The sequence below is a fragment of the Cebus imitator genome, unplaced genomic scaffold, assembly GCF_001604975.1.
Source record: "Cebus imitator isolate Cc_AM_T3 unplaced genomic scaffold, Cebus_imitator-1.0 Scaffold122, whole genome shotgun sequence".
Classification (NCBI taxonomy): domain Eukaryota; kingdom Metazoa; phylum Chordata; class Mammalia; order Primates; family Cebidae; genus Cebus; species Cebus imitator.
The window spans coordinates 3,570,180-3,594,454 of record NW_016107437.1 but is presented as its reverse complement, the minus strand read 5'-3'; the positions used below and the strand labels follow the sequence as shown (position 1 = coordinate 3,594,454).

The 24,275-nt window shown below is 45.0% G+C and overlaps 1 protein-coding gene and 1 long non-coding RNA gene across 4 annotated transcripts in view; one reads left to right on the top strand and one right to left on the bottom strand.

Annotated features, from left to right (window-relative positions):
- Positions 1 to 517: 517 nt before the first annotated feature.
- Positions 518 to 1,008, bottom strand: LOC108312229. Its single transcript, XR_001828556.2, has 2 exons — positions 972 to 1,008; positions 518 to 742 (listed from the first exon to the last, which is right to left on the bottom strand). It is a non-coding gene; the product is annotated as an uncharacterized LOC108312229 (long non-coding RNA).
- Positions 1,009 to 1,368: 360 nt separating this feature from the next.
- CPPED1 (calcineurin like phosphoesterase domain containing 1) overlaps positions 1,369 to 24,275 on the top strand; it is a 145,076-nt gene continuing 122,169 nt past the window's right edge. For all 3 annotated transcript variants that reach the window (XR_005202068.1, XM_017540021.2, XM_017540019.2), the window contains exon 1: positions 1,369 to 1,667. Coding sequence is in view for 2 of the 3 variants with exons in the window: in XM_017540021.2 (XP_017395510.1) it covers positions 1,598 to 1,667 (70 nt within the window). In the remaining variant the exon portion in view is untranslated. The remainder of the gene's footprint in view (positions 1,668 to 24,275) is intronic.

The following is a 24,275-nucleotide window of genomic DNA, read 5'->3' as shown; positions in this document are numbered from 1 at the left end:
CCCGGCCAGCATTTATACTCTTAACCACTATGATTCATGGGTGACTCTTGTCAAGGATTAGAGAATGGTAGTTGTTGCCATATTGGCTACTCAAACAGTGCTTTGGATGTAGGCAGCTACTTTAGAAAAGAATTTCCCAAATTTGTAAGATCATAAGAGCTCCCCTGCAGTGCTTGCTAAAAACAGATCATTTTCAGGCCAGGCACAGTGGCTCATGCCTGTAATGCTAGCACTCTGGGAGGCCCAGGTGGGCAGATTGCTTCAGCTCAGGGGTTCCAGACCACCCTGACAACATAGTGAAACTCGTCTCTACTAAAAATACAAAATATTAACCAGCAGTGGTGGTGCCTGCCAGTAGCGTTAGCCACTTGGGAGGCTGAGGTAGGAGAATCGGCTGAGCCCAGGAGGTCAAGACTGCAGAGACAGTGCCACTGCACTCCAGCCTACACAACCAGAGCAAGACCCTGTCTCAACAAAACAAAACAAAACGACAAAACACAGATCATTTTCATAGAGATTTGGATTCAATGGGTCCATTCTGGAATTTATATTTTCAACTTTGGACAAATGCTAGCTGAGTAGTTCAGTACAATGGCTCTTGAGCTGGAGATATCCTAATTTGGTTACTTGAAGCTTTACCACCACTGTAGATGTGTGTCACCTCGTGCAAGTCCCTTCATCTCTCTGAGCGTCAGTTTCCCCAAACGACCTATGCAGCTAATAAGGGCACCACCTCCTAGGGCTGTAGTGGGGATTCAGTTAGCTGCATGCAAAGTGCTTAGCGCCCTGCCTAGTGCATAGCCAAGCAAAGATAATAATAGAAAGATGGTGGCAGTCACTGGAAGTTCAAGCTGATACAGTCCTCCAAGACATCCACTGCAATGTATAATACGTAAGTCACCTTCTTATCTTTTTTTATTTTTTGTAGAGACAAGGTCTCTCGCTGTGTTGCTCAGGCTGGTCTCCCACACCTGGACTCAAACGATCCTTCCTCCTCGGCCTCCCATAGAGCTGGGGTTACAGGTGTGAGCCACCCCAGCGGCTCCTTCTGACCTCACGGTAGAGTTGTCAGATTAAAAAAAAAATCAGGACGCTTCCATTCAAACCTGCAAAAAGAGAAAAATTTAAAAAAATTAGGACGCCCAGTTCAATAGGAATTTCAGATAATGAAAAAAAATAACATAAGTAGCTCCCAAATATTGCATGGGACATATATTAAGTCAATCTTTTCAAAAAAAAAAAATCTGAAATTCGAATTTAACTGGGAGTCCTGCAGTTTTACTTGTTAAATCTAGTAACTCTGCCTTTAAGGAAGGACTGACCCCAGAGCCTGACCCCCGCCCACGTGTGCCCTCGACTCTAGGTCTCCACTCGCCAGGCCCGCAGGTCGATCCCTGAGGGGCAGCTCGCGCCTCCGCCCCGCCCAGGCAGCACTAGCGGCACCCAGAGCGGCAGGCCCCACCCGGTCCCTCCCCGGTTCCGCCCCGAGACCAAAGGGCGCTGCCCAAAGCGTGGCAGGTCTAGCCGTTGGCCTGTGTGAAGTCGCGCGGCTCCCACCCACGCAGTGTTGTGAGTGAAGCCCGGAAAGTTGATCACCATGTCAACTGCAGAGGCGGGGGGTGTTTTCCACAGAGCCCGGAGCAGGACCCTGGACGCGTTTCCCGCAGGTACTTCCCGCCTCTCACCCAGGGAGGGGACTCTGGGCTGCAGAACCTTCCGCCGGGGGAACCTTTTGTTCACGTGTGCGCGCCGTCAGTCGGACACCATCCGCGGCTGCACCAGGGTCTGGGGGCCGCCATTGCTGCATCAACGCCTGCACTTAGGGATTCCAGGCGTGCAATTTAGAGGCGAGTCCGAGAGAGTGATATAGTCTAGGAGCCTCACTGGCCTTGATATGACTTCCCCCAGAGAAGGCAAGTAAGAGGAAGGCAGCAAAGCGTAGTTAATGATAGCTTGGGCTCTGCAGCGAGACCGAGTTTCCCAGTCCCCTACCATCCTCAGCATCTTGGCCTGAGCTTCCACATCTGTAAAACGGGAATGCTTTTGGATGTTGTTGGATAAGCGCTCGGTGCATGTTAGACGCCGTCAGTTTTATTAAGGTTGTTCACCGTTATGTATTCTGTATTCTATAATTACGGTCATTTACCATAAGTCATTCACCAAAATGGTAACAGTGCCCCGTCAGTGCAGTAGAGAGGGACGACAGTCGGGAGTCAAGGTAAAGTGCTAGGATTTTGGATTTAGATTATCTAATAGTCTAAATAATTTACATTATTTAGATTAGTGTCAGACGCACGCTAGATGCTAAGTTGAGAGGGAGGTTTGTTTCTGGTTCCTTGATTCCCCTCTGTGGCTTTTTGCTGCCTAGAGCCGGATTGCCTCCCATACTCTCACCGCTTTATATCCCCAGGGTAGTCACCAGCAAAGTCACCCTAAATGCCCTACGTGATCAGGCTTGTGTCCACCTTCCTTCAGACTTGTCATTCTCTCCCTTGCCCAATTCTGAAACAGGTTTTGTTGCCGTTGTTTGAATTGCATTTAAAAAGGCCAAGGCCTTTCTTTCCCTGAGGGTCTTGGGGCTTGCTCTTTGCTGCTGCTTTAGCAGGGTTGTTGACCTCATTGTAAAGTTCATTCAGTTCCTCAGAGACTATCTGCTGCCTTAGGTTTCTCCTGTAATTCTGTGGTAAAACTTTATTTATTTATTTATTTATTTATTTATGGCAGAGTCTTGCTCTGTGGCCCAGGCTGGAGTGCAGTGGCGGGATCTATGCTCACTGCAACCTCTGCCTTCCAAGGTTCAAGCGATTCTCCTGCCTCAGCCTTCCGAGCAGCTGGGACTATAGGCACGCACCACCATGCCTGGCTAATTTTTGTATTTTTAGTAGAGATGAGGTTTTGCCATGTTGGACAGGCTGGTCTCGAACTCCTGACCTTAGGTGGTCGATCTGCCTGGGTCTCCCAAAGTATTGGGATTACAGGTGTGAGGCACCCGCCCAGCCAAACCTTATTTTCCTTCTTTGCAACTCTTGGTGGCGGAGTGGCAAGGTGAGGAAGACATGTGGGAGCCATACAGCAGTGGTGGATTTGAGAAAGTACAATCTGCTATTATGGCATTCCCTATGTACATTTGGCCTTCTGTATCTACCAGTTGTGCATCCGCAGATTCACCCAACAGAAGACCGAAAATATTTGGGGAAAAAACAATAAAAAGTAACAATATGGCAATAAAAATGATACACATTTAAAAACTAATACATGTTTAATACACATTTAAAAACTAAATAAATGTTTATAACTATCAACATGTTGTATTAAGTATTATAAGTAATCTAGAGATGATTTAAAGTATTTGGTAGGATATGTGTAGGTCATATGCAGATACTGTGCCATTTTATGTAAGGGACTTGAGCATTCACGGGTTTTGGTATCCCTCGGGGTCCTGGAACCAATCCCTTGAGGATATCTAGGGAGGACTGTATTTTAACGCAACTTGTCTTTTTTAACCAACATGAAGTTTTTGCTCTTTTGCTTGCAACATTCCACTGGATGATTATATATTTTATGATTCTGTTGATGGATATGCTGAATATGTTCCCTTTGCCCCTCTCTCCCTTCGCCACCATGCTCCAGGGGGTTGCCCTCCATAAACTACATCAGTGGGCTCCTTGCCTTTTGGTTGTTTTGGTGGTTCAGCCGGTGGGGATCCTGAGCAGAAATCAGAGCAGCCAGAGAAGCAAAAGGCAGCTGTATTTATTCTTGCAGTTTACTCCCTGCGGGGTTTCCTGGCCTGGCTGTCTTCCTCCCCACCCCTGAAGGCCAAGGTCACTGCTTCTCTCCAGACAGCTTTTCTCCTCATCCTTTCTCATTCCTGATTTGAGTAACCAGTTCTTCCCTTGAGGTATGGGAATGGCAATGGTTATACGTTTCTTTCTCTCTTTTTTTTTTTTTTTTTTTTTTTTTTTTGTTTTTTTTTTTTTTTTTTTTTTTTGAGATGGAGTTTTGCTCTTGTCGTGCATGCCAGAGTGCAATGGTACAATCTCTGCTCGCTGCAACCTCTGCCTCCTGGGTTCAAGCAGTTCTCCTGCCTCAGCGTTCCTGAGTAGCTGGGATTACAGGCATGCGCCATCACACACTGCTAATTTTGTATTTTTAGTAGAGACAGGGTTTCTCCATGTTGGTCAGGCTGGTCTCAAACTCTGACCTCAGGTGATCACCCACCTCGGCCTCCCAAAGTGCTGGGATTACAGGCATGAGCCACCGTGCCCAGCAAGTTCTGCTTTTCTATCCTGGGGCTACTACACTCTCTGCCTTCTGGTTTTCATCCACCTAACCCACCCCAAGTATCCCTTTTTAAACCCTTTTTAAAAGTATCCTAATTTGAGAATGGCAGCTATTTCCTGCAAGGACCCTGACTGATAGAATGGCTATTTACTTGTTTCTGGTTTTTGCCCTTGGTAACAGTGCTGCTATGAACGTTCTGTACAAATCTCTTTGTGGACACATGGGAGGGAGAGTTACTCCGAGGCATATACCTAGGAGCTAACCTCTGGGTTGTAGGGTATAATCATCTTCAGCATTACTAGATATGGTCAAAGTGGTAGCGCCAATTTATACTCCCACCAGCAGTGTAAGAGAGTTCCCTGTTACTCTGCTATATTTACTTATTTATTTTTCAGTTCAAGTATTTGTTGTGGGCTGGGTGCACTGGCTCATGCCTGTAATCCCAGCACTTTGGGAGGCTGAAGCGGGCGGATCACCTGAGGTCAGGAGTTCAAGACCAGCCTGACCAACATGGTAAAACCCATCTCTACTAAAAATACAAAATTAGCTGTTTGTGGTGGTGTATGGCTGTAATCCCAACTCCTCGGGAGGCTAATGCAGGAGAATTGCCTGGGAAGCAGAGGTTGCAGTGAACTGAGAATGTGCCACTGCACTCTAGCCTGGGCAACAGAGTGAGACTCCATCTTGAAAGGAGGAGAGAAAAAGATATATATATATATACACATACATACATATATATTTAAGATTTATGTTTAAGTTACGTGTTCTCAGAGGCTCGTAATAATCCAGGCACAAAGCTAGGGCACAAAAAGTAATGCTTGGCGAGTGGTGGACTCTGAGGACATTCAGGTAGGGCTTCCTTGAGGAAGTGTTGCTTCCTCTGATTGCTGGAAGAGGAGTATGAGTTAACTGGACCACGAAGGGAGGGAAGACCATTGTGGACCATGGGCAGAGCAAGTGTGAGAGTCCTAGGGCATGGCAGGATGGGAAAGGGAAGAATGAGGCCTGAAAGAAGTCTTTGAGTCTGGAGCAGAAAGATGAGGTTGGGGTGTGGTGTGGGATGAGGCTGGAGAGGAGGGGTGGTGGTAACTAAGGATTTTAGTCATTTTTCAGTTCAAGAAATATTTGTTGTGGGCTGGCTTGGGTGATACTAATATCCTACCAGCATCAAAAGGCTTCAAGCTGGATATGTGAGGAAGCAGGGACACCTGATCAGATTTTTATTTTGAAAAGAATGGTCTGGTTACAGCAAGGGCAACAAAAGCATTTCTACTTTAGAGCAACTTGGGGTGCAATCCAGTTAGAAGTTGGAGCTCAAGGACTTGTCTTGAAGTTGCATTTCTGTAGACTCCTCATTATTTACTTTGTTTGTTTTTTGTTTTTTTGTTTTGAGATGGAGTCTCACTCTGTCACCAGACTGGAGTGCAGTGGTGTGATCTCCACTCACTGCAACCTCTACCTCCAAGGTTCAAATGATTCTCCTGCCTCAGCCACCCGAGTACCTGGGATTACAGGCATGTGCTACCACACCCAGCTAATTTTTGTATTTTTAGTAGAGGCGGGGTTTTGCCATGTTGGCCAGGCTGGTCTCAAACTCTTGAACTCAAGTGATCCACCTGCCTTGGCCTCCGAAAGTGCTGGGGTTTATAGGTGTGAGCCACCACGCCCAGCCCCTATTGTTTACTTTGAATGTTTTCATTTGCTATAGCTGGAGGTGCCTGTTGGGTGCGGGGTATCTTCGAGTGGAGATGATGGGAGTGCTAAGGTATAGAAGTTTCCTAGGGCATTGCAGCTGCCAGGGGGCCACCATGGGACCACAGGATAGGAGAGCATCTCCCCTGGATAAGAATGGGGGTGCTGGAGAGAGATTTGAGACGATAAATCTATAAAACACTTACCCTGCTTATAGGAGGAGAGAGAGTGACCCTGAACTTAGCCCTGAGTAAATCTAGAAGTGGGGCCAGCACTTGATCTCCTGTGTGAGCCACGCAGTCCTATAGACACACCAGGATTGGTCATTTAACGGAGGGTCTTGAGAGGTCCAGCCTCGGAGTGTTCTGAGAACCCCAGGCTTGTGGTTCACATTATTAGACACTGAACCTTGGCCTACCATTGCTGCTTCCATTGCACTCACCAACAATCCCCTTGTCCTGACTGTCATAGCATCACTGGCAAGTCGGAGAGGTGCCCTTAGAGGTGTCAGAGGCCTCTCCAGACTCCTTGGGAAGCCAGTAGAGTTGCCCCATGGGCAGACTGAGAAGGTTCAAGAACTGACCTTTGAGACTGGATGCAGTGGCTCACACCTGTAATTTTAGCACTTTTGAGAGGTGGAGGCGGGTGGATCCTTTGAGGCCAGGAGTTTAAGACCAGCGTGACTAACATGGCGAAACCCTGTCTCTACTAAAATACAAAAATTAGCCGGTTGTGGTGGCAAGCGCCTGTAATCCCAGCTACTCAGGAGGCCAAGGCAGGAGAATTGCTTGAACCTGGGAGGCAGAGGTTGCAGTGAGCTGAGAGAGCACCACTGCACTCCAGCCTAGGAGACAGAGTGATGACTGTCTCAAAACAAAAAACAAAAAACAAAAAAACTGGCTTTTCCCCTTCTCTTGCCAAAACACACACCGTCAAAGGGATTTGATTAACTCAAGAAACAGTCCTGAAAAATCACAGCTCTGAACCCGTCGCCTTCGCTCCAGAATTAGCTCATTGAGCAGTCTGTTTTTCAAGTGTAGCCTGCCAATTAAATGAAGGAGCGCTTTGCTTTAAGACCCGTTTCCTCCGCGCACTGATTTATCCGAGTAACGGTATTCCCATCAACTGCTTCCAGTACTGGTATGTATGACGCATGGTTTCAGTCATCCATTCCCTGCTAACATCTGCTAGGCTCTGTCAACGGATGTTTATTAAAAAAAATTGTACATGTCTCACCTGAGAAAGCTCGCATTCCTAAGGCATGTTCAGATATTCATTTTAATTAGGTGAATTGATAATTATGCTTCCTTGACACGTATCCTAATTAGGACTACTTTCTCCTAGTAAGTAATTGTCTTTTGAGAAGTTTATGGCTTCCGTTTTGAAGAAATTCTAAAAGGGAGAGCTATCAAGATAAAATATGCTCTTAAAGTGACTTATATTTAATTATTTTTAGGTCCGAATCTGTTTTTCCAGTTCATTATTTTCCCTTTAGAGAACAAGGCTTATGGGTCGTATTCTTAAAAAGATTATTTTCTATCCAGGCGTGGTGGCTCATGCCTGTAATCCCAGCACTTTGGGAGGCCAAGGTGGGTGGATCACATGAGTTCGGGAGTTCAAGATCAGCCTAGTCACCATGGTGAAACCTCGTCTCTACTAAAAATACAAAAAATTAGCCAGGCATGCTGGCAGGTGTCTGTAATCCCAGCTACTTGGGAGGCTGAGGCAAGAAAATCACTTGAACCCAGGAGGTGGAGGTTGCAGTGATCCAAGACCATGCATTGCATTTCACTCTGCGCAACAAGAGTGAAACTCCATCTCAAAAAAATAAAAAAAGATTATTTTCCTGGACATTTCATACCTCTGTTGCTGTTTCTAAGAAGCCGATAGAATTTGCTCCTCCTGAATCTTTCCTTGTACTCTCTGGAAAACTTCAGTGGCAGAGACTCAGTGACAAAGAAAAACAAACTTCGTCTCTTGCAGGTCTCACCTGAGAACTTTTCTAGAAGCAGTAGATCTGGAAATGCATCTCCAAGGTTGAACAGGTTTGAAGATATTGTGATTTTAAGACTTTTTTTTTGTTCCTCAATTAAACTCCTTTAAATTTAAGTGATTTTAAAACTTCTAATGGGATAATGATGATGAAATAAATGCTTTCAATTGTGCCATACAATTAGGCCAAACTAGTTATCTCTTATTTGAAATATATTTGAGGATCCTCTTATTTGAGGGTTCCTGTGACCAAATAGGACTTATGACTATTTTCTCATCTCCTCGTTCTAATCATCAGTCAGGAGAGAGTGTGACCAGCACACATATGTAAAAAGTTCACACTATAATATTTCCAGAAAACAAAATTAATTTTATTTTGGAATGTCAGGGGTTTTCCTCATTTTTAAAATTTTATTTATTTTATTTCTTTTGAGATGTTCTTGCTCTGTCACCCACGCTGGAGTATAGTGGTGTGATCATGGCTCATTGCAGTCTCAATCTGTGGGACTTAAGTGATCTTCCTACCTCAGTCTCCTGAGTAGCTGAGACTACAGGCATCTGCCACCATGCCTGGCTAATTTAAAAAAATTTTTTAGAGACAAGATCTTCCTGTGTTGCCCAGACTGGTCTTGAACTCCTGAACCCTAGCTATCCTCCCACCTCAGCCTCCCAAACTGCTAGGACAAGCTTGTCCAACCTGTGGCCCACTGGCAACATGTGGCCCGGGATGGCTTTGAATGTGTCCCAGCACAAATTCCTAAACTTTCTTAAAACTTGAGAATTTCTGCTATTTTTTTTTAAGCTCATCAGCTATCATTAATGTTCGTGTATTTCATGTGTGGCCCAAGACAGTTCTTCCATTGTGGCCCAGGAAAGCCAAAAGATTGGACATCCCTGTGCTAGCATTACAGATGTGAGCCACTATGCTTGGCCTGCTTAAAAAATTTTTTTTGGAGGCAGGGTCTTGCTCTATCACCTAGGCTGGAGTACAGTAGCACGATCTCCGCCCACTGCAACCTCCCCTTCCTGGGCTCAAGCAATCCTTGATCCTCCCACCTCCACCTCTTCAGTAGCTAGGACCACAGAACATGCTACCACACCTGGCTAATTTTTGTTTTTTTTCGGAGAGACAGTTTTCGCCTGTCACCTAGGTTAGTCTTGAACTCTTGGACTCGAGCAGTCCTCCTGCCTCAGTCTCCAGAAGTGCTGGGATTACAGGCATGAGCCACCACGCCTGGCCAGTTGAGCATTTCTTCTTGTGACTTTGCTGTGTTTTTCTACCTGTAGACTATACATTCCTGAGGAGCACAAAGCCCAACATTCAGTGTCTTTTTTATTTTGAGACAGTCTTGCTGTGTCGCCCAGACTGGAGTGCAGTGGTGCGAGCTCAGCTTGCTGCAACCTCTGCTTCCCAGGTTCAAGTGACTCTTCCCCCCTCAGCCTCTCGAATAGCTGGGACTACAGGCATATGCCACCACACCTGACTAATTTTTGTGTTTTTGGTAAAGACAGGGTTTTACCATGTTGGCCAGACTGGTTTTCAGTTCCTCACCTCAAGTGAACTGCCCACCTCGGCCTATTGAAGTGCTGGAAATACAGGCATAAGCCACCACGGCTGACCTCAGTGGCCATATAATATTGAGTAAGTGGATGAGTATGAATGACTACACTCCACTTGTGCCACCTGTGTGTATCTGTCCAACCCACTGCTCTCATGCACCACAGAGTCTCTCTGGACTAAACAAAGCCGAGACCAAAGTATTGATCAAACCAATAGAAGTTGGTGACCGGTTGCGGTGGCTCATGCCTGTAATCCCAGTAATTTCGGAGGCTGAGGGGAGTGGATCACTTGAGGTCAGGAGTTCGAGACCAGCCTGGCCAACATGGTGAAACCCCATCTCTACTAAAAATATAAAAATTAGCCCGACTTGGCGGTGGGTGCCTGTAATCTCAGCTACTCAGGAGGCTGAGGTGGGAGAATTGCTTGAGCCTGGGAGGCAGAGGTTGCAGTGAACTGAGATCACGCCACTGCACTCCATTCTGGGCCACAGAGCAAGACTCCATCTCCAAAAAAAAAAAAAAAGAAAGAAAAGAGGTTGCCTGAGTACGCCAGGTGGTTGTGCACTGTGTGCACTACTCAAGGCATCTGGAGGCATAGGTTTTGCCTACCAGGTGGGTGCCCTCACGTGGAGCACATCTGCCTGGAGGGAGGGTTACCTTCTCTTTGCATCTGGGTTTTCTGTTAGCCTGGCCTCATGCCTACATAGATGCTTCTGCCCAGAGAAGGCGCCTTCTACCAGAGTGCTGCCTCGGACAGCAGCTACCTGCTGTCTTGTTAGGGAAATGGGGAAAAAAAAATCACAGCAAACATCCGCCAAAAACAGGCAAACCCCAAGTGGAACTCTGCTCTTGAAAAGTAAGAGAGGTTCTAGAAATGTCTTTTCCCCCTCTAACTGTTGTCTTGAATGGCTTCTGCCAAAACCGGTGATGCTGAAAGCCGCCTGGCCACAAAGTCCCAGCCCATCTGCTTTCTTAGTTCTCTGAAGAGTTGCAGATAAAGATTTTGGCAGGACGGCCAGTGTGGCAGCCAAGCCATGACTCAGAAGCTTTTGTGTGTCTCAAAAACTATCTTTTGGATGCATTTAGGCCAAGTAAAGAGAGGTTGGGTAAATTTACCTTCGTACAGGTTGAGCATCCTAATGCAAAATGCTCTAAGATCCTAAACTTTTTGAGCACTAACTTGATGATCCAAGGTCATGCTCAAAAGCATTTTGGATTTTGCATTTTACAGATTAGGAATGCTCTACTAGTTTGTATATGCAAATATTCCAAAATCTGAAAAAACCTGGAATCCGAAACTTCTGGTCTCAAGCATTTCAGATAAGAGATATGCAGCCTGTACTTAGGACAAATCATTTGGACACTCTGAGGATATTGCTGTCACAGTTAATTATTTTAGGGGTGGGGGGAGGGACAGGGTCCTCAAGGACACTATTTTTTTTTTTTTTTTTTGAGACAGAGTCTCACTCTGTGGCCAGGCTGGAGTGCAGTGGCACGATCTTTGCTCACTGCAACCTCCACCTCCCAGGTTCAAGCAATTTTCCTGCCTCAGCCTCTTGAGTAGCTGGGATTACAGGCGTCCACTACCACACCCAGCCAATTTTTGTATCTTAGTAGAGACCGAGTTTCACTGTGTTGGCCAGGTTGGTCTGTAACTCCTGACCTTATGATCCGCCTGCCTCAGCCTCCCAAAGTACTGGGGTTACAGGCATGAGCCACCATGCCCACGCCCACTCTTTTTTTTTCTAACAACTCTTAGCATACCCCACCGTTCACCATGTGAATTGTTAAATAAACAATATTTACCACTTTGGGCCTCTTTCTGATTCAGCAGTCTAAATGTGTACAATTCAGTGGCTTTTCGTATACTCACAGAGGTGTCACCACAATAAATTTGAGTACATTTTCCTTAATCCAAGAAGAAACCCTGCACGCCTGAGCTGAAACTGCCCCCAAAGTCCCCCAGCCCCTAAACAGCGACTAATGAAGGGCATTATTATCTGCTGCATACCATTGTGGCAGCTTTACAGTGGGGACATTAAGATTAAGTCAGAAAGAGTCCCAAAGTGATAAATATTATTTAGCTACTTTTCGTTTTTTTCTTTTTTTTTTTTTTTTCTTACCACTAAAATAAGATTAGTCCCCAGAGCAGATGAAGGGTATTGCTGGAGACATTTAGATTGTGATTCACTGTGCAGATTGCTATTGTGAGAAACTGCAAAAATTGCATTTTGTTGCTGTTTGCTCTTTAGCCAGTAAGCCTCCAGGCAGCTGTAAAGCTACCCATCTTTGCTGCTTTATAACCAAAGCAATATCCACAGTATATAAAAGAAAAGTGTTGTGGGCGGAGCGAAATTAAAAAATATATATATCTATATATAAAGGAAAAGATGTTAAGAGCAAAGCATGTAAATATATATGTGTCTCTCATCAGATGTTTTCTCAGCCTCACCATGTGCTGTGGGAACCAAGAGATGGGGGAGTCTTTTTTTTAAAATTTTTTTTTTTAAGTTGGGGTTTCACCATGTTGGTCAGGCGGGTCTTAAACTCCCGACCTCAGGTGATCCACCCACCTTGGCCTCCAAAGTGCTTAGATAACAGGCATGAGCCACCATGCCCAGCCTAAGATGGGGGAGTCTTTAAAAAGCCTGTCTCTGCTGAGATAAGGGGAGGGATTACTATGAATGGTAGTCATGGTACGAGTAACTCACTTTTGACTACTTGCTCTGTGCCTAGTCCAAATGCTTTACATGTTTCAAGTCATTGATTCTTCACAACAACCCTTTTGAGGTAGGTGCCATCATTCCTTCTTTGCAGAGAAGGAGACAGGCCCAGAGAGGTTCAGGAACTTGCATCATGTTAGCTGATAAAGGATAGATAAAGGATAGCTGATAAAGGATAGAAATGGGCTTTGAACTTGGACACTCAAGTCTCAGTCTGGGCTATACTGGAAGCAGGCTAAGGGTTTCGGGAGATAGAGGCCCAATGTCAGTTGTCCGGCATGGTCTGTCCCCTGCTTCCTGCTTCAGCCTTCTGGTCACTCAGGGTCTGGGTACTTGCAGTGTCCCCTACCTAGAGTGCGTTCCCACAGCCCCACCCACTGGCTACTCTGTCTCGTGATCATTTGTAAAGATGGAAAGGTGTAATTGACTTATGTAATTGACTTAGTTATTTGCTTGTTTGTTGTGCATCTCCCCCACTATCATGTAAGGTTTTAAGAAACAAGACCCGTCAGCATGTCCAACTGCTGATAGCCGGTGTCCTAGAGCAGCTGCTTAGAACATAGCTGCTTGAATGAGTGAAGGAGGCTGAGCTGCATCTGCCTACAGGGCAGGGAGCGTTTGAGCTGTCCGGGAAGGGTAGAAGGGATTTCAGCAGGAAGAGCTGGTAGAATGGAGAGCATATCCTGGAAAGAGGAAGGGAAGTCCATTCTCACGCTGCTAATAAAGACATACCCAAGACTGGGTAATTTGTAAAGGAAAAATTTTTAATGGACTCACAGTTCCATGTGGCTGGGGAGGACTCACAATTATGACGGAAGACGAAGGAAGAGCAAAGGGATGTCTTACATGGCAGCAGGCAAGAGAGCATGTGCAGGGGAACTGCCCTTTATAAAACCATCAGATCTTGTGAGACCTATTCACTAGCATGAGAACAGCATGGGAAAGACCAGCCCCCATTATTCAGTTACATCCCTCTGAGTCATTCCCATGACATATGGGAATTATGGGAGCTACAGTTCAAGATGAGATTTGGGTGGAGACACAGTCAAACCATATCTGAAGTATGGGGTGTGTTGGAGAAGCAGATAGTGGTCTGTCTGGGAGGAATCCTGTAGTATGTCTTGGGCAGGGTTTCTCATCTCCCAGCATTGTTGACATTTATGGACTGGATTTTGTCATGGGTTCCTGTCCTGTGCATTATTAGATGTTTAGCAGCATCTCCACCCTCTATCCATTGGATTCCAGCAGCACTGCCCTCTTCCCAGTGTGACACCCCAGAATGTCTCTAGACATTGTCACATGTCAAAATCATCCCTGGTCTAATGGGATTACAGCCACTGGTCCAGTAGGACCAGTGAGATACAGTTGAAAGAGGCCAGGCACAGTGTCAGGACTGTAATTCCAGTACTTGGGGAGGCTGAGGCAGGTGGATCACTTGAGGTCAGTAGTTTGAGACCAGTCTGGCCAACATGATGAAATCTCATCTCTACTAAAAATACAAAATATTAGCTGGGTGTGGTGGCAGGTCTGTAATCCTGGTTGCTCAGGAGGCTGAGGCAGGAGAGTTGTTTGAACCTGGGAGGTGGAGGTTGCATTGAGCCGAGATTGTGCCACTGCACTGCAGCCTGGGTGATAGATCAAGACTCCATTTCAAAAAAAAAAAATATATATATGTATATATATATATATATATATATACAGCTGGAAGGGCAGGGCTTTGGGCCCCTTTTAGGCCTAAGTGTTAGAATGATGGGGATCCATTGATGTCTTAATCTTTTTCTTCACCACATATTGTCTGATGTCTGCCATGTGCCAGACTGAATAATACAAGCTGTTGATAGGCTAGAAAGGGAATGCAAATGTGGGCCTACCCTGGAGCTTTCAGGGTGGTGGCTCTGTAGCCAGGAATTTGACGATCTGGTTAAGGGATTAGGAAGAGACATAATGACAGCAGCTGCCTGAGATGGACTGGAGTAGGGAGAGCTGCAGGAAGCCATCCTGGCAGCCCCCTTCTCCCAGGTGTGAATGATGAAAACCTGGCCCAAGAGTAGGTGGTGGCGAGAACCTGAAGATGGGACTGCTGCAGGGATGTTGTAGACGTGGAATGCTGCAGTTTGGCTGGCTACATGCACAGGATGACACCTGATCCTAAGATCTATAGATTGGTGGACTAGGGATGACAGTGGCAAAATTAGTGAGATCTAGAGAAGGAGCCAGTCTTAAAGAAAGATGTGCAGCCGTAGAGAAGCATGCGTTCATGTCCTTTGCAGGGACGTGGATGAAGCTGGAAGACATCCTTCTCAGCAAACTAACCCAGGAACACAAAACCAAACACTGCATGTTCTCACTCATAAGCAGGACTTGAGCAACGAGAACACATGGACATAGGGAGGGGAACATTATACAACGGGGCCTGTTGGTGGGGTGAGGGGTAAGGGGAGGGAGCACATTAGGACAAATACCCAATACACATGGGGCTTAAAACTTAGATGATGGGTTGATAGGTGCAGCAGACCACCATGGCACACGTATACCTATGTAACAAACCTGCATGTTCTGCACATGTATCCCAGAACTTAAAGAAAAATAGTAATAAAAAAAGAGGATGATGGATTTGCCTATGGAAGGTTGAATTTAAGATCCTGATGGGACAAGCAGGGAGCTTGGATGTACCCAGAAAGACAAACGTACTGATACTATGTTGTACTCATTTTTAAGTTAATTCTGTGGCTTTCTAGTCAGATGGAGAAATGCAACCCCCTAATATTCCCAATTTACATATTATTTTGAATCAGATTAACAGGAGCCAAAACCTTGAATTCTTAAATATTCTTACTATATAATGATGGGATGTTGTCATGAGAGCCTTGCTAATCAGACTGCTTGATCTCTATCTTACCTTTTTAACTCTGTCTTCCAAAAGGATAGATTTAGAAAATGTGACTTTTCTTACAAAAATGAAGTTAAGAAAGCTATTTATCATTGTATTCTACCTTGAAATATTTGAAGTTGCATCCAAGTAACAGGTTTAGCACATCGTGAAGGCACAAATTATTATAATGTTGGGTATTAGGTATTACCTAACAAGGTGGCTGGCCCCCAGGACTTTTCCTAGTTGGGTGATGAAAACAGTGATTCATTTGCTTTTGGGGGCACATTTATTATAGTTAGTCATTGATCAACTGGTAATAGTGAAAGAATCAATGAAATTTCTAATTCTTGGTATATATTAAAAAGTCAGCTTTCATTAGCATTGACAAATATGCCTAAAAGGGCTAATAAAAATGAGAGGGGAAATATATTAGCAGAGACAAATCCAAGAAAACATTTAGTTCGTGATTTTAAAAGTTCAGTGGTAAAGAGCAATTGCAATTTGAACATCTGTCTTTCAGGCAGGATATTGGCACATAAACAGAGGCTCATAGGAAAGATTGATGGTAAAGCATGTATGAATTCTTCCAGGTTTTTAAGATTCTTCTCTGTATGCAGTTGTTTTGCACCTGATAATGTTTAAAGAAAACCTACAGGCCTTTTCTGTCCTTAGTTTGATGTTACCCAAAATTCACTGTATATTTATCCCTCAGTTTTGAAATTTGGTTTCTGTGACAGTCTTTTATAATTTAGCTGAAATGTGGAAGTGACCAGATTTTGTTATTCTCTATACAACAGGTGAATCTGATTTCTAAGGTCAGTTTTTCATTTAAAAGTATTTCAAAGTTAATTTTACAATTCGATTTAGAAAATTATGGTAACTCAGGGTGGATGCGGTGGCTCATGCCTGTAATCCCAGCCCCTTGGGAGGCCAAGGCGGGCTGATCACTTGATTTCGGAAGTTCTAGACCAGCCTGGCCAACATGGCAAAACCCATTCTCTACCACAAATACAAAAAAGTAACTGGGCATGGTGACACGCACCTGTGATCCCAGTTACTCGAGAGGCTGACATAGGAGGATCGCTTGAGCCCTGGAGGAGGGAGTTGCAGTGAACCAGGATCATACCACTGCACTCCAACCTGGGTGACAGAGTGAGACCCTGGTTAAAAAAAAATTATGGTAACTCATTAACTTATTTTTCTGGCTTCTTGTTTGGATAGACCTAGGCATTCCTAGCTTGGATACTGTCTTCTCTATAGTAATTTCACCTCTCCTTAAATGTGGGAGAGTGATGTCTGTGGGAGAGTGATGTCTGTGGCAGAATTTGCAGAGTTGGGGGCCTGGGTTGCCTCTCAGTGTTTGTAGATCTCAGTCAATGTATTTTCCTTTGCTGGGTCTCCTCTTCCTTGCCTCTAAGCAAAATGGAAGGATTATCATAGATAAGGGCTTGTCACTGCAGATGCCAACGGCAGCCAGGTGGTAAATTGGGCTAGGTGGGGACTGTGGCACATTTGAGAGCACAAGCCCCATGTAAAGGCACAACCACTGTGCAGACCCAGAGAGTCACTAGCACACTTCATTTGGGTCTGATGTGGTCAGATTTTCCAAGAGAATCCAGAAAGCCAGGTATATATATGAAACTCATGAATTAAAAATGTTGGCAACAAATTCAGAAGTGTATAAATGCTGCTTGGGCCCAAAGCACACACCTGCTAGCCAGATCTCATCCACAGATGTCGAGTTTGTCATCTCTGGAAGAGATCACCCCTGAGCACTCACAGAAGATGAATGTCTGGGCCCCAGCCTGTGCCTCAATTCAAGCCTGTGCTGTTGGCAGGGACCCTGAACATCACGGCTGACCAGGAAAAAGCTCTGGGTCTGGCCATCATTGTCTTTGTGTACAGTCAGCCAGTTTATCAAGATGTTCCATTTGAAGGAAACTTTTTGGAGACAAAAATGTGGGTATCAAGGTGGATAACTTGGGGGCAGCCCAGAGCATGTTCCGTCTTCTTCATGGCTCTCTCCACTCCAGGCCACCCAGCCCTGCCGCACTGAGGTTCTGAATAGCTCTTGGGTAGAAGTTGCTGGGTCTTTATTGTGTGATCTTGAACTTGAGTGCTGCCTAAGACCCACCTCCCTTCCCCGACACTATCCAGGCCTCAGCATCTCCCACTTGGGTTAATGAAAGGCTGGTTAAAGTAACTCTGAGAGTCCCTCTAGCACTGCCAATTTCTACTACATAGGTGGGAAAAATGGGCTTCTGTGATTTAAGCTTTCTAATCTCACCAAGATGAGCCTTATTCAGTGGCCTTATTTGGTGCAGTACTGGAAGGTCAGGTGCAGATGTGAAATTAACTGAGATAAGTATGTGAGGCTAGCCCTCAGATTTATATTATCATCCATAGCAGACTCTCAGCTGAGCCTAGTGATCTCACCTCCAGATATTCATGCCCTGTGTAATCCCCTGCCCTTAAGGTGGTCTGGCCTAGTGATGTGATTGTAATGAGCAGAACACAGCAAAAGTGATGGGAGTTACTTCCATTGTGATGTTATATAAGATTGTACCTTCCATTTGCTAGCAGACCCTCTGCCTTGTCTGGTTCAATAAAGCAGGTTTTCATGTTGCAAGCTGCCATATTGGAGAGGCCCATATGGCAGGGAACTGAGGGCAGCCTCCAGCCAGCAGCCAGTGAGGAACTGAAGCCATCAGTCCTACAACCTACAAGGAGCTGAATCCTGCTAACCACTATGTAGGTGAGCTTGGAAACAGATCCTGCCCCATGTGAGCCTGTGAGAGACTTGGAGCAGAGGACCAGCTAAACCATGCCAGACTCCCACAGAGGCTATGAGATAATCAATGTGGGTTGTTTGAAGCTGATACATTTGTGGTAGTTTGTTATACAGCAGTAGACAGCTAAATTATCTTCTCTATGAATCTGTTAAAAAAATTAACATTGAAAAAGTTAAATTTGTTGGCCATGTGCGGTGGCTCACATCTGTAATCCCAGCACTTTGGGTGGCCAAGGTGGGTGGATCACAAGGTCAGGAGTTCAAGACCAGCCTGCCAACATAGTGAAACCTCATCTCTACTAAAAATAAAAAAATTAGCTGGGTGTGGTGGCACACGCCTGTAGTCCCAGCTGCTGAGGAGGCTGAGGCGGGAGAATCGCTTAAACCCAGGAGGCAGAGGTTGCAGTGAGCCGAGACCATGCCATTGCACACCAGCCTGGGTGACAGAGTGAGACTCCATCTAAAAAAAAAAAAAAGTTAAATTCATTCTGGACATTCTTATTTAGAACAGATTTAGGTGTTTTAGTTAAATAAATGTTTTTACCAGGTATTTAACCCTAAATACCTTATAGGTATTATCCAGAGCTTTGTGTCAACTGTTTCTAAAGTTTATAATCTTGTTTTGATACCATCTGGGTCAGAAATGAGATCTTAACTGAATCAACACTTTAATTCCTTCCACACATCTTTAAGTTTGTCTCAAAATTTGACCTTGGTCTTATCATAGTCATCAGTTAGGGCCTGTGACTGGGTTCTTTTTTAAAATCAATTTTTGAAGAAAAATACAGACTTCTCTGTTGTATACTGCAGAGTGTGTGTGCGTACACGTGCGTGTGTGTACGCATGCATGTGTGCTATACACTCATACTTGCTAATGGGTGCTTTTTCCATAAAGTCATGTAAAAATAAATTAGAACTTACTAATTGGTAATGATTAACTTCTTACTTTTCAAAGAATCTTGACACTGTGTTTTGCAAGGCAATATAACGGGCGATGACTAGATAGTAATGAATAATACCAAGAAATATTTAGGGCCCAAATTCATAACCTGTACATAGGCAGACACCTATCTATGACCAGCAAAGTATACAAAACCAAAATAAAAAATACACCACCACTCACAACCTCCATCTTACTGAGACCAGCTCAGCCGTAGAGACCCCCCCCACAGGCAGCGCTGAAGGCATTAAGAAGCAGACACCTAGATAGAACAACAAAGTGGAATTACTGTGTCTAGAGGCCAACAGCCTTCTGAACTGAGAGCCTCAGCAAGTGACAGCAGCCCAGGCTTCCAGGCTGAGGGCCTTGAGCAGACGCTGACCCACGTAGTTATTCTCTCTGAACAGGTGATTATTATTAACAAACAGATGTTCTGTGTTTTCTCATAGAACCAAGGTAAACTAGGTAGGCAGCCGGTGCCTGCTTGCCACTGATACTAGAAAGTATTCTCCACGAGGGAGTCTTAAAGAATTGTTTTAACCTGTGTATGATTTACATATACTGTTTTGCTACTTTAGAATGCCCCAAGTAGTTTTCCACTTGGGGTGGGGGGGGGTAGGTTTTCCTTGCTGCTGTCCATAACAAACAATATATTTTATCATACACTCAGCATTTCTCAGCACCCTCTGAAGTGTTATTTTAGTTTAAGGACACAACAGTCACTGTGCTTCTGTTTCTCAACCAGCGTATATAAGTTGCAGGCCAGTAGAGTTTCTTGGTTAGACTGTTGCTTCCCAAATTTGGATGTGCACATAAGTCACCCGGGGGCTCAGTAAAATGCAGATCCGAACTCAGTGGATCTGGGCTGGGGCCAAAGATTCTGCATTGTAAATGTGCTCCCCTGCGATGCTGATGTCACACCTAGAGGAATAGGGCTGTGGCCCAGCCCTGCCATCGCTGTGCCTTGAGCACCGTGCGGCCTTGTGTTGTCCAGTAACCCTCACCTCACCCCTCTGCATCACCCTTGTTGCCAGCCAGTTCTCTCCTTAATTAGCATTGTCAGGCAGGTACCATTTGACTGGGCAGTCTCATGTTTAAGCTTTCTCGCTAGGAAAGGTAGGGGGAAAAGCTGGATCCGAGTGTCTTTTTTTTTTTTTTTTTTTCCAATAATGACAAATACTATCATACTTAGAGTGCTTTAGGACTGAAACTCTGTTTATACCTCCTTCCGTGGCTCAGGCTGCTGAAAGAGTGCTTCCAGAAGATTTCCAGGGAAGCTGGACTGTGCCTGGGACAGACTTGTGCTTTTTCCTAGAAAGGATGATGTTACAAGCTTTCCCTGGCCCTAGTAGATGTCATTCAACTAATACTTATGCACTGTCCTGGGGGTAGGGTAACTCTGGGCTTTAGTGAAATAATTTTAATGCAAGTATTGTTAAGAATTCATTTTCATCTGAGGGAGGTGGTTCATGCCTGTAATCCCAGCACTTTGGGAGGCCTAGGCCCAGGTGGGCAGATCGGTTAAGGTCAGAAGTTCTAGACCAGCCTGGCCAACATGGTTTAACCCCGTCTCTACTAAAAATACAAAACTTAGCCAGATGCGGTGGTGCATGCCTGTAATCTCAGCTACTCAGGAGGCTGAGGCACAAGAATCGCTTAAGCCTGGGAGGCAGAGGTTGCAGTAAGCAGAGATTGCAGCATTGCACTCCAGCCTGGGTGACAGAGGGAAACTTTGTCTAAAAAAAAAAAAATCACTTTTGTCTGGGTATGGTGGTTCATGCCTGTAATCCCAGAACTTTGGAAGGCTGAGGCAGGAGGATCACTTGAATATGGGAGGTCAAGGCTGCAGGAAGCCATGATTGTGCCACTGTACTCTAGCTTGGGTAACAAAGCAAGACCCCATCTATAAAAATAAATTAAAAAAAAAGAAGAATTCACTTTCATAATGTAAAAAGTTGCCTTTTTAAGGAATGGAGAGGTATACATTTACAAAAGATTTCTCCTTCTAGAAGTATGCATTGTAAGCTCCAAATATCTTTAATTCAGCCTTGATAAAAAGAAATTATGATGAGACCAAAGACCACCAGCTTCTGTAGCAGGAACCTTAAGATCATCCAGTTCCTTTTGAGAATTAAGATTCCTGAGTAAACAAATACCTCATCAGATAGGTAAGGTAGATTGAATACTGATATGTGAGTTGTCATTTATTTTAGGTCAAATCTATTTATTTTGTACCTTGTCATCATAAAATTGAGATTCTAAAGTTTTTAGTAAGTAAACAAGTAATAATGAAATATTTATTTTAATAGCTCCAAGGACTATTGACTTTTTGAAATTCTATTTGTCATAGGAAACGATTTGTTAAAATGTTTGCTGTAGGGAGCTGTTTATAAACTCTGTTATAGAAGACTGATGTATGCTGCTACCTTGGGGTGCCTGTGATCACCTCCCTTATCTGGTTCTGATTAATTCATCCAGCTTAAATGGCTCTGCATGGAGCTCAGAAATACAAACACAGCTAGAAGCGTTCATTGGTGTAGAAAGGTTATGCAAGCAAAATAAATGATTAATAATGTTAAGACACAAAGCAGAATCTCAGTTTTCTTTCATGACACAACGTTCAGATCTTTAGGAAATCTTGTCTGCTTCTTGACCGCTTATCCCTAATGCCCCATTCATAGGGATCTATTACTGTGTAATGAATTACCCTGAAACTTCATGGCTTATAAAGCAAATATGTATCATGTCATAGGATTTTGTCAGAAATTTGGGTACAGCTGAGCTGGGTTCTTCAGCCACAGAGTCTCATAAGGCTTCAATCAAGGTATCTGTGGGGCTATGGTCTCATCTGAAAGCTCAACAGAGGCGTATCCTCTTCTGAGCTGACTCAGGTAGTTGTTGGCAGGATTGGTTCCTCATGGGCTGTTGGCCAGAGGGTTCCTTTCCTTAGCACACAAGCTTCTCTAGGGATAGTCACAAGATGGCCTCTTTTAATTTCCAGAGTAAGGACTCAGAGAAAGGGAGAGAGAAAGAGAAGAAAGTCATGGTCTTCTTTTAGCCCACTCGGAAGGGACTCCCGTCACTGTATTCCATTTATTAGAAGTAGGTTGCAGCGCACACTCAAAGGAAGTGTGTTGCAAAGGGATGTGAATATCAGGAGACAGGGATTTGGGGGGGTTCTTAGAGTCTTTCTGCGATACACAATCAGTGCTCAGTGAATGACAGTTGACTCCCTTGGTCCCTGCTGGATGTGCCATATTGCTGTCTTTCACATCATGAGATGCACACACCAGGGTTTCATGCAGCCCTTGTTCAGATTGAGTTCCAGGCGGTTGTGATGTGATTGAACACTGTGCTGTAAGTCGAGGGCTGGTGGGTTTATTTTTCTCTAAAGTGTGGAGAGGTATTTTTGTTTATTCACTTCTTTTTTTGTTGTTATTGAGACTGAGTCTTGCTGGCTGGAGTGCAGTGGCGCCATCTCCACTAACTACAACCTCCACCTCCTGGGTTCAAGCAATTCGCCTGCCTCTGCCTCCTGAGTAGCTGGGATTACAGGCGCCCACCACTACGTCCAGTTAATTATTGTGTTTTTTAGTAGAGATGGGGTTTCACCATGTTGGCCAGGCTGGCCTCAAACTCCTGACCTCAGGTGATCCACCCATGTTACCCTCTCAAAATTCTGGGATTACAGGCGTGAGCCACTGTACCTGGCCAGTTTTCTTTTTTTTTTTTCTTTAACCCTGAAAAGGGAGTTAAGGAGGGAAAGGAGGCTTGAAGCCAGAGTCCACTCTAAGGTGATAGTAAGCTCAGTATGATGGGTGGAAAGTGGCCATAGAATTGAAAAAGGTTTTCACTGGCCCTTCCTTGTCATTTAGATCCCAGCTTAAATGTCACCACTTCAGAGAGGCCTTTCCTGTCTTATTTGTTTATTTTTATTTAGTTTTGAGGCGGAATCTCTCTGTCACCCAGGCTGGAGTGCAGTGGCATGGTATCAGCTCACTGCAACCTTCGCCTCCTGGGTTAAAGCATTCCGCTCACCTCAGCCTCCCAGGTAACCAGGACTACAGGTGTGCACCACCACGTCTGGTAAATTTTTGTAGAGATGGGTTTCACCATGTTGGCCCATGCTGGTCTCAAACTCCTGACCTCAAGTGATCTGCCCACTGCGGCCTCCCAAAGTGCTGGGATTACAGGCATGAGCCACCACACCTGGCCCTGTCTGTCTAATTTAAACTAGCCATTGGCTCACTCTTAATCTGCATAGTCATTAACAGTCTGATTCTATTCCCTGCTTGTTTACTAGGTTTTCTCCCCCCATGAGCACTGAGTAGAGGGACTCATCTGTCTTAGTCACCTTCCTATTGCCAGCACCTCTCATAGGGCCTGGCAAACCAAAGGCTCCCCTTATGATACTTACCCAATAGACAAATGAATCAAACACATGGACGTGAAGTGATTTCAAAGGCCTTTTTGGAAATTACAGTACCATCATGACTTCCAAAGAAAATACCATTTATTCAGTTAACATGGATTGTACATTAAATAATTATAATGATCATTATTGAGTTAGAGTCTCCTATGTCGCCCAGGCTAGAGTGCAGTGACGCAGTCACAGCTGACTGCAACCTCCACCTCCTAGGTTCAAGCGATTCTTGTGCCTCAGCCTCTCAAGTAGCTGGGATTGCAGGTGCTCACAATCACGCTTAGCTAATTTTTGTATTTTTGGTAGCGACAGGGTTTCATCATGTTGCCCAGGCTGATCTCGGACCCCTGACCTCAGGCAATCCACCCGCCTTGGCCTCCCAAAGTACTGGGATTACAGCCATGAGCCACCATGACTGGCCATACATTACATTATGAAAAAGGGAAAAAAAATAGCCTCAGGATGACAGGGTAGCTCTGTCCCTGCCACCAAGTGCTAGCAGGCCATTCAGCAAGTTCTGCCGCCTCTCCAGGCCTCACTTTTCTCGGAGGATAAACGAGTGGGGCTGCAGATTGGAGGATGTCACACTGTGCTGTGTCCAGCACCACATCTGACTCTGGCACCAGAAGTTACAGGTGCTATTCTGTAAGAGCAAGCGGCTTTGCTTGGCATGTTTTTTCAACATTGGTCTGCCATGTGCGATTTTGATTAGAGAAAGGATTCTGTGGCCAAATAATTTTTTAAACAAGTGAAACCCACAGCGCTTCTGTGCCCATTAATGGCCATTCCAGCTCTGCCTAAGCAGGCATCAGCAGCAGTTCTGGCAGATAAGAGTAGAAACCCAAGGCCCACAAAGCTTCGGCCCTGCAGAGCCAATCGGAAGAGCAAGCAGAATGATTTCAGGTGGCCTAGATCCCTTTCCAGGAACATAAAAGAGTCCCCACCCCCAGCCTCACACCTCACGGCTGCCCACATCCTACTGCCTTTGAAATGTTAGCATC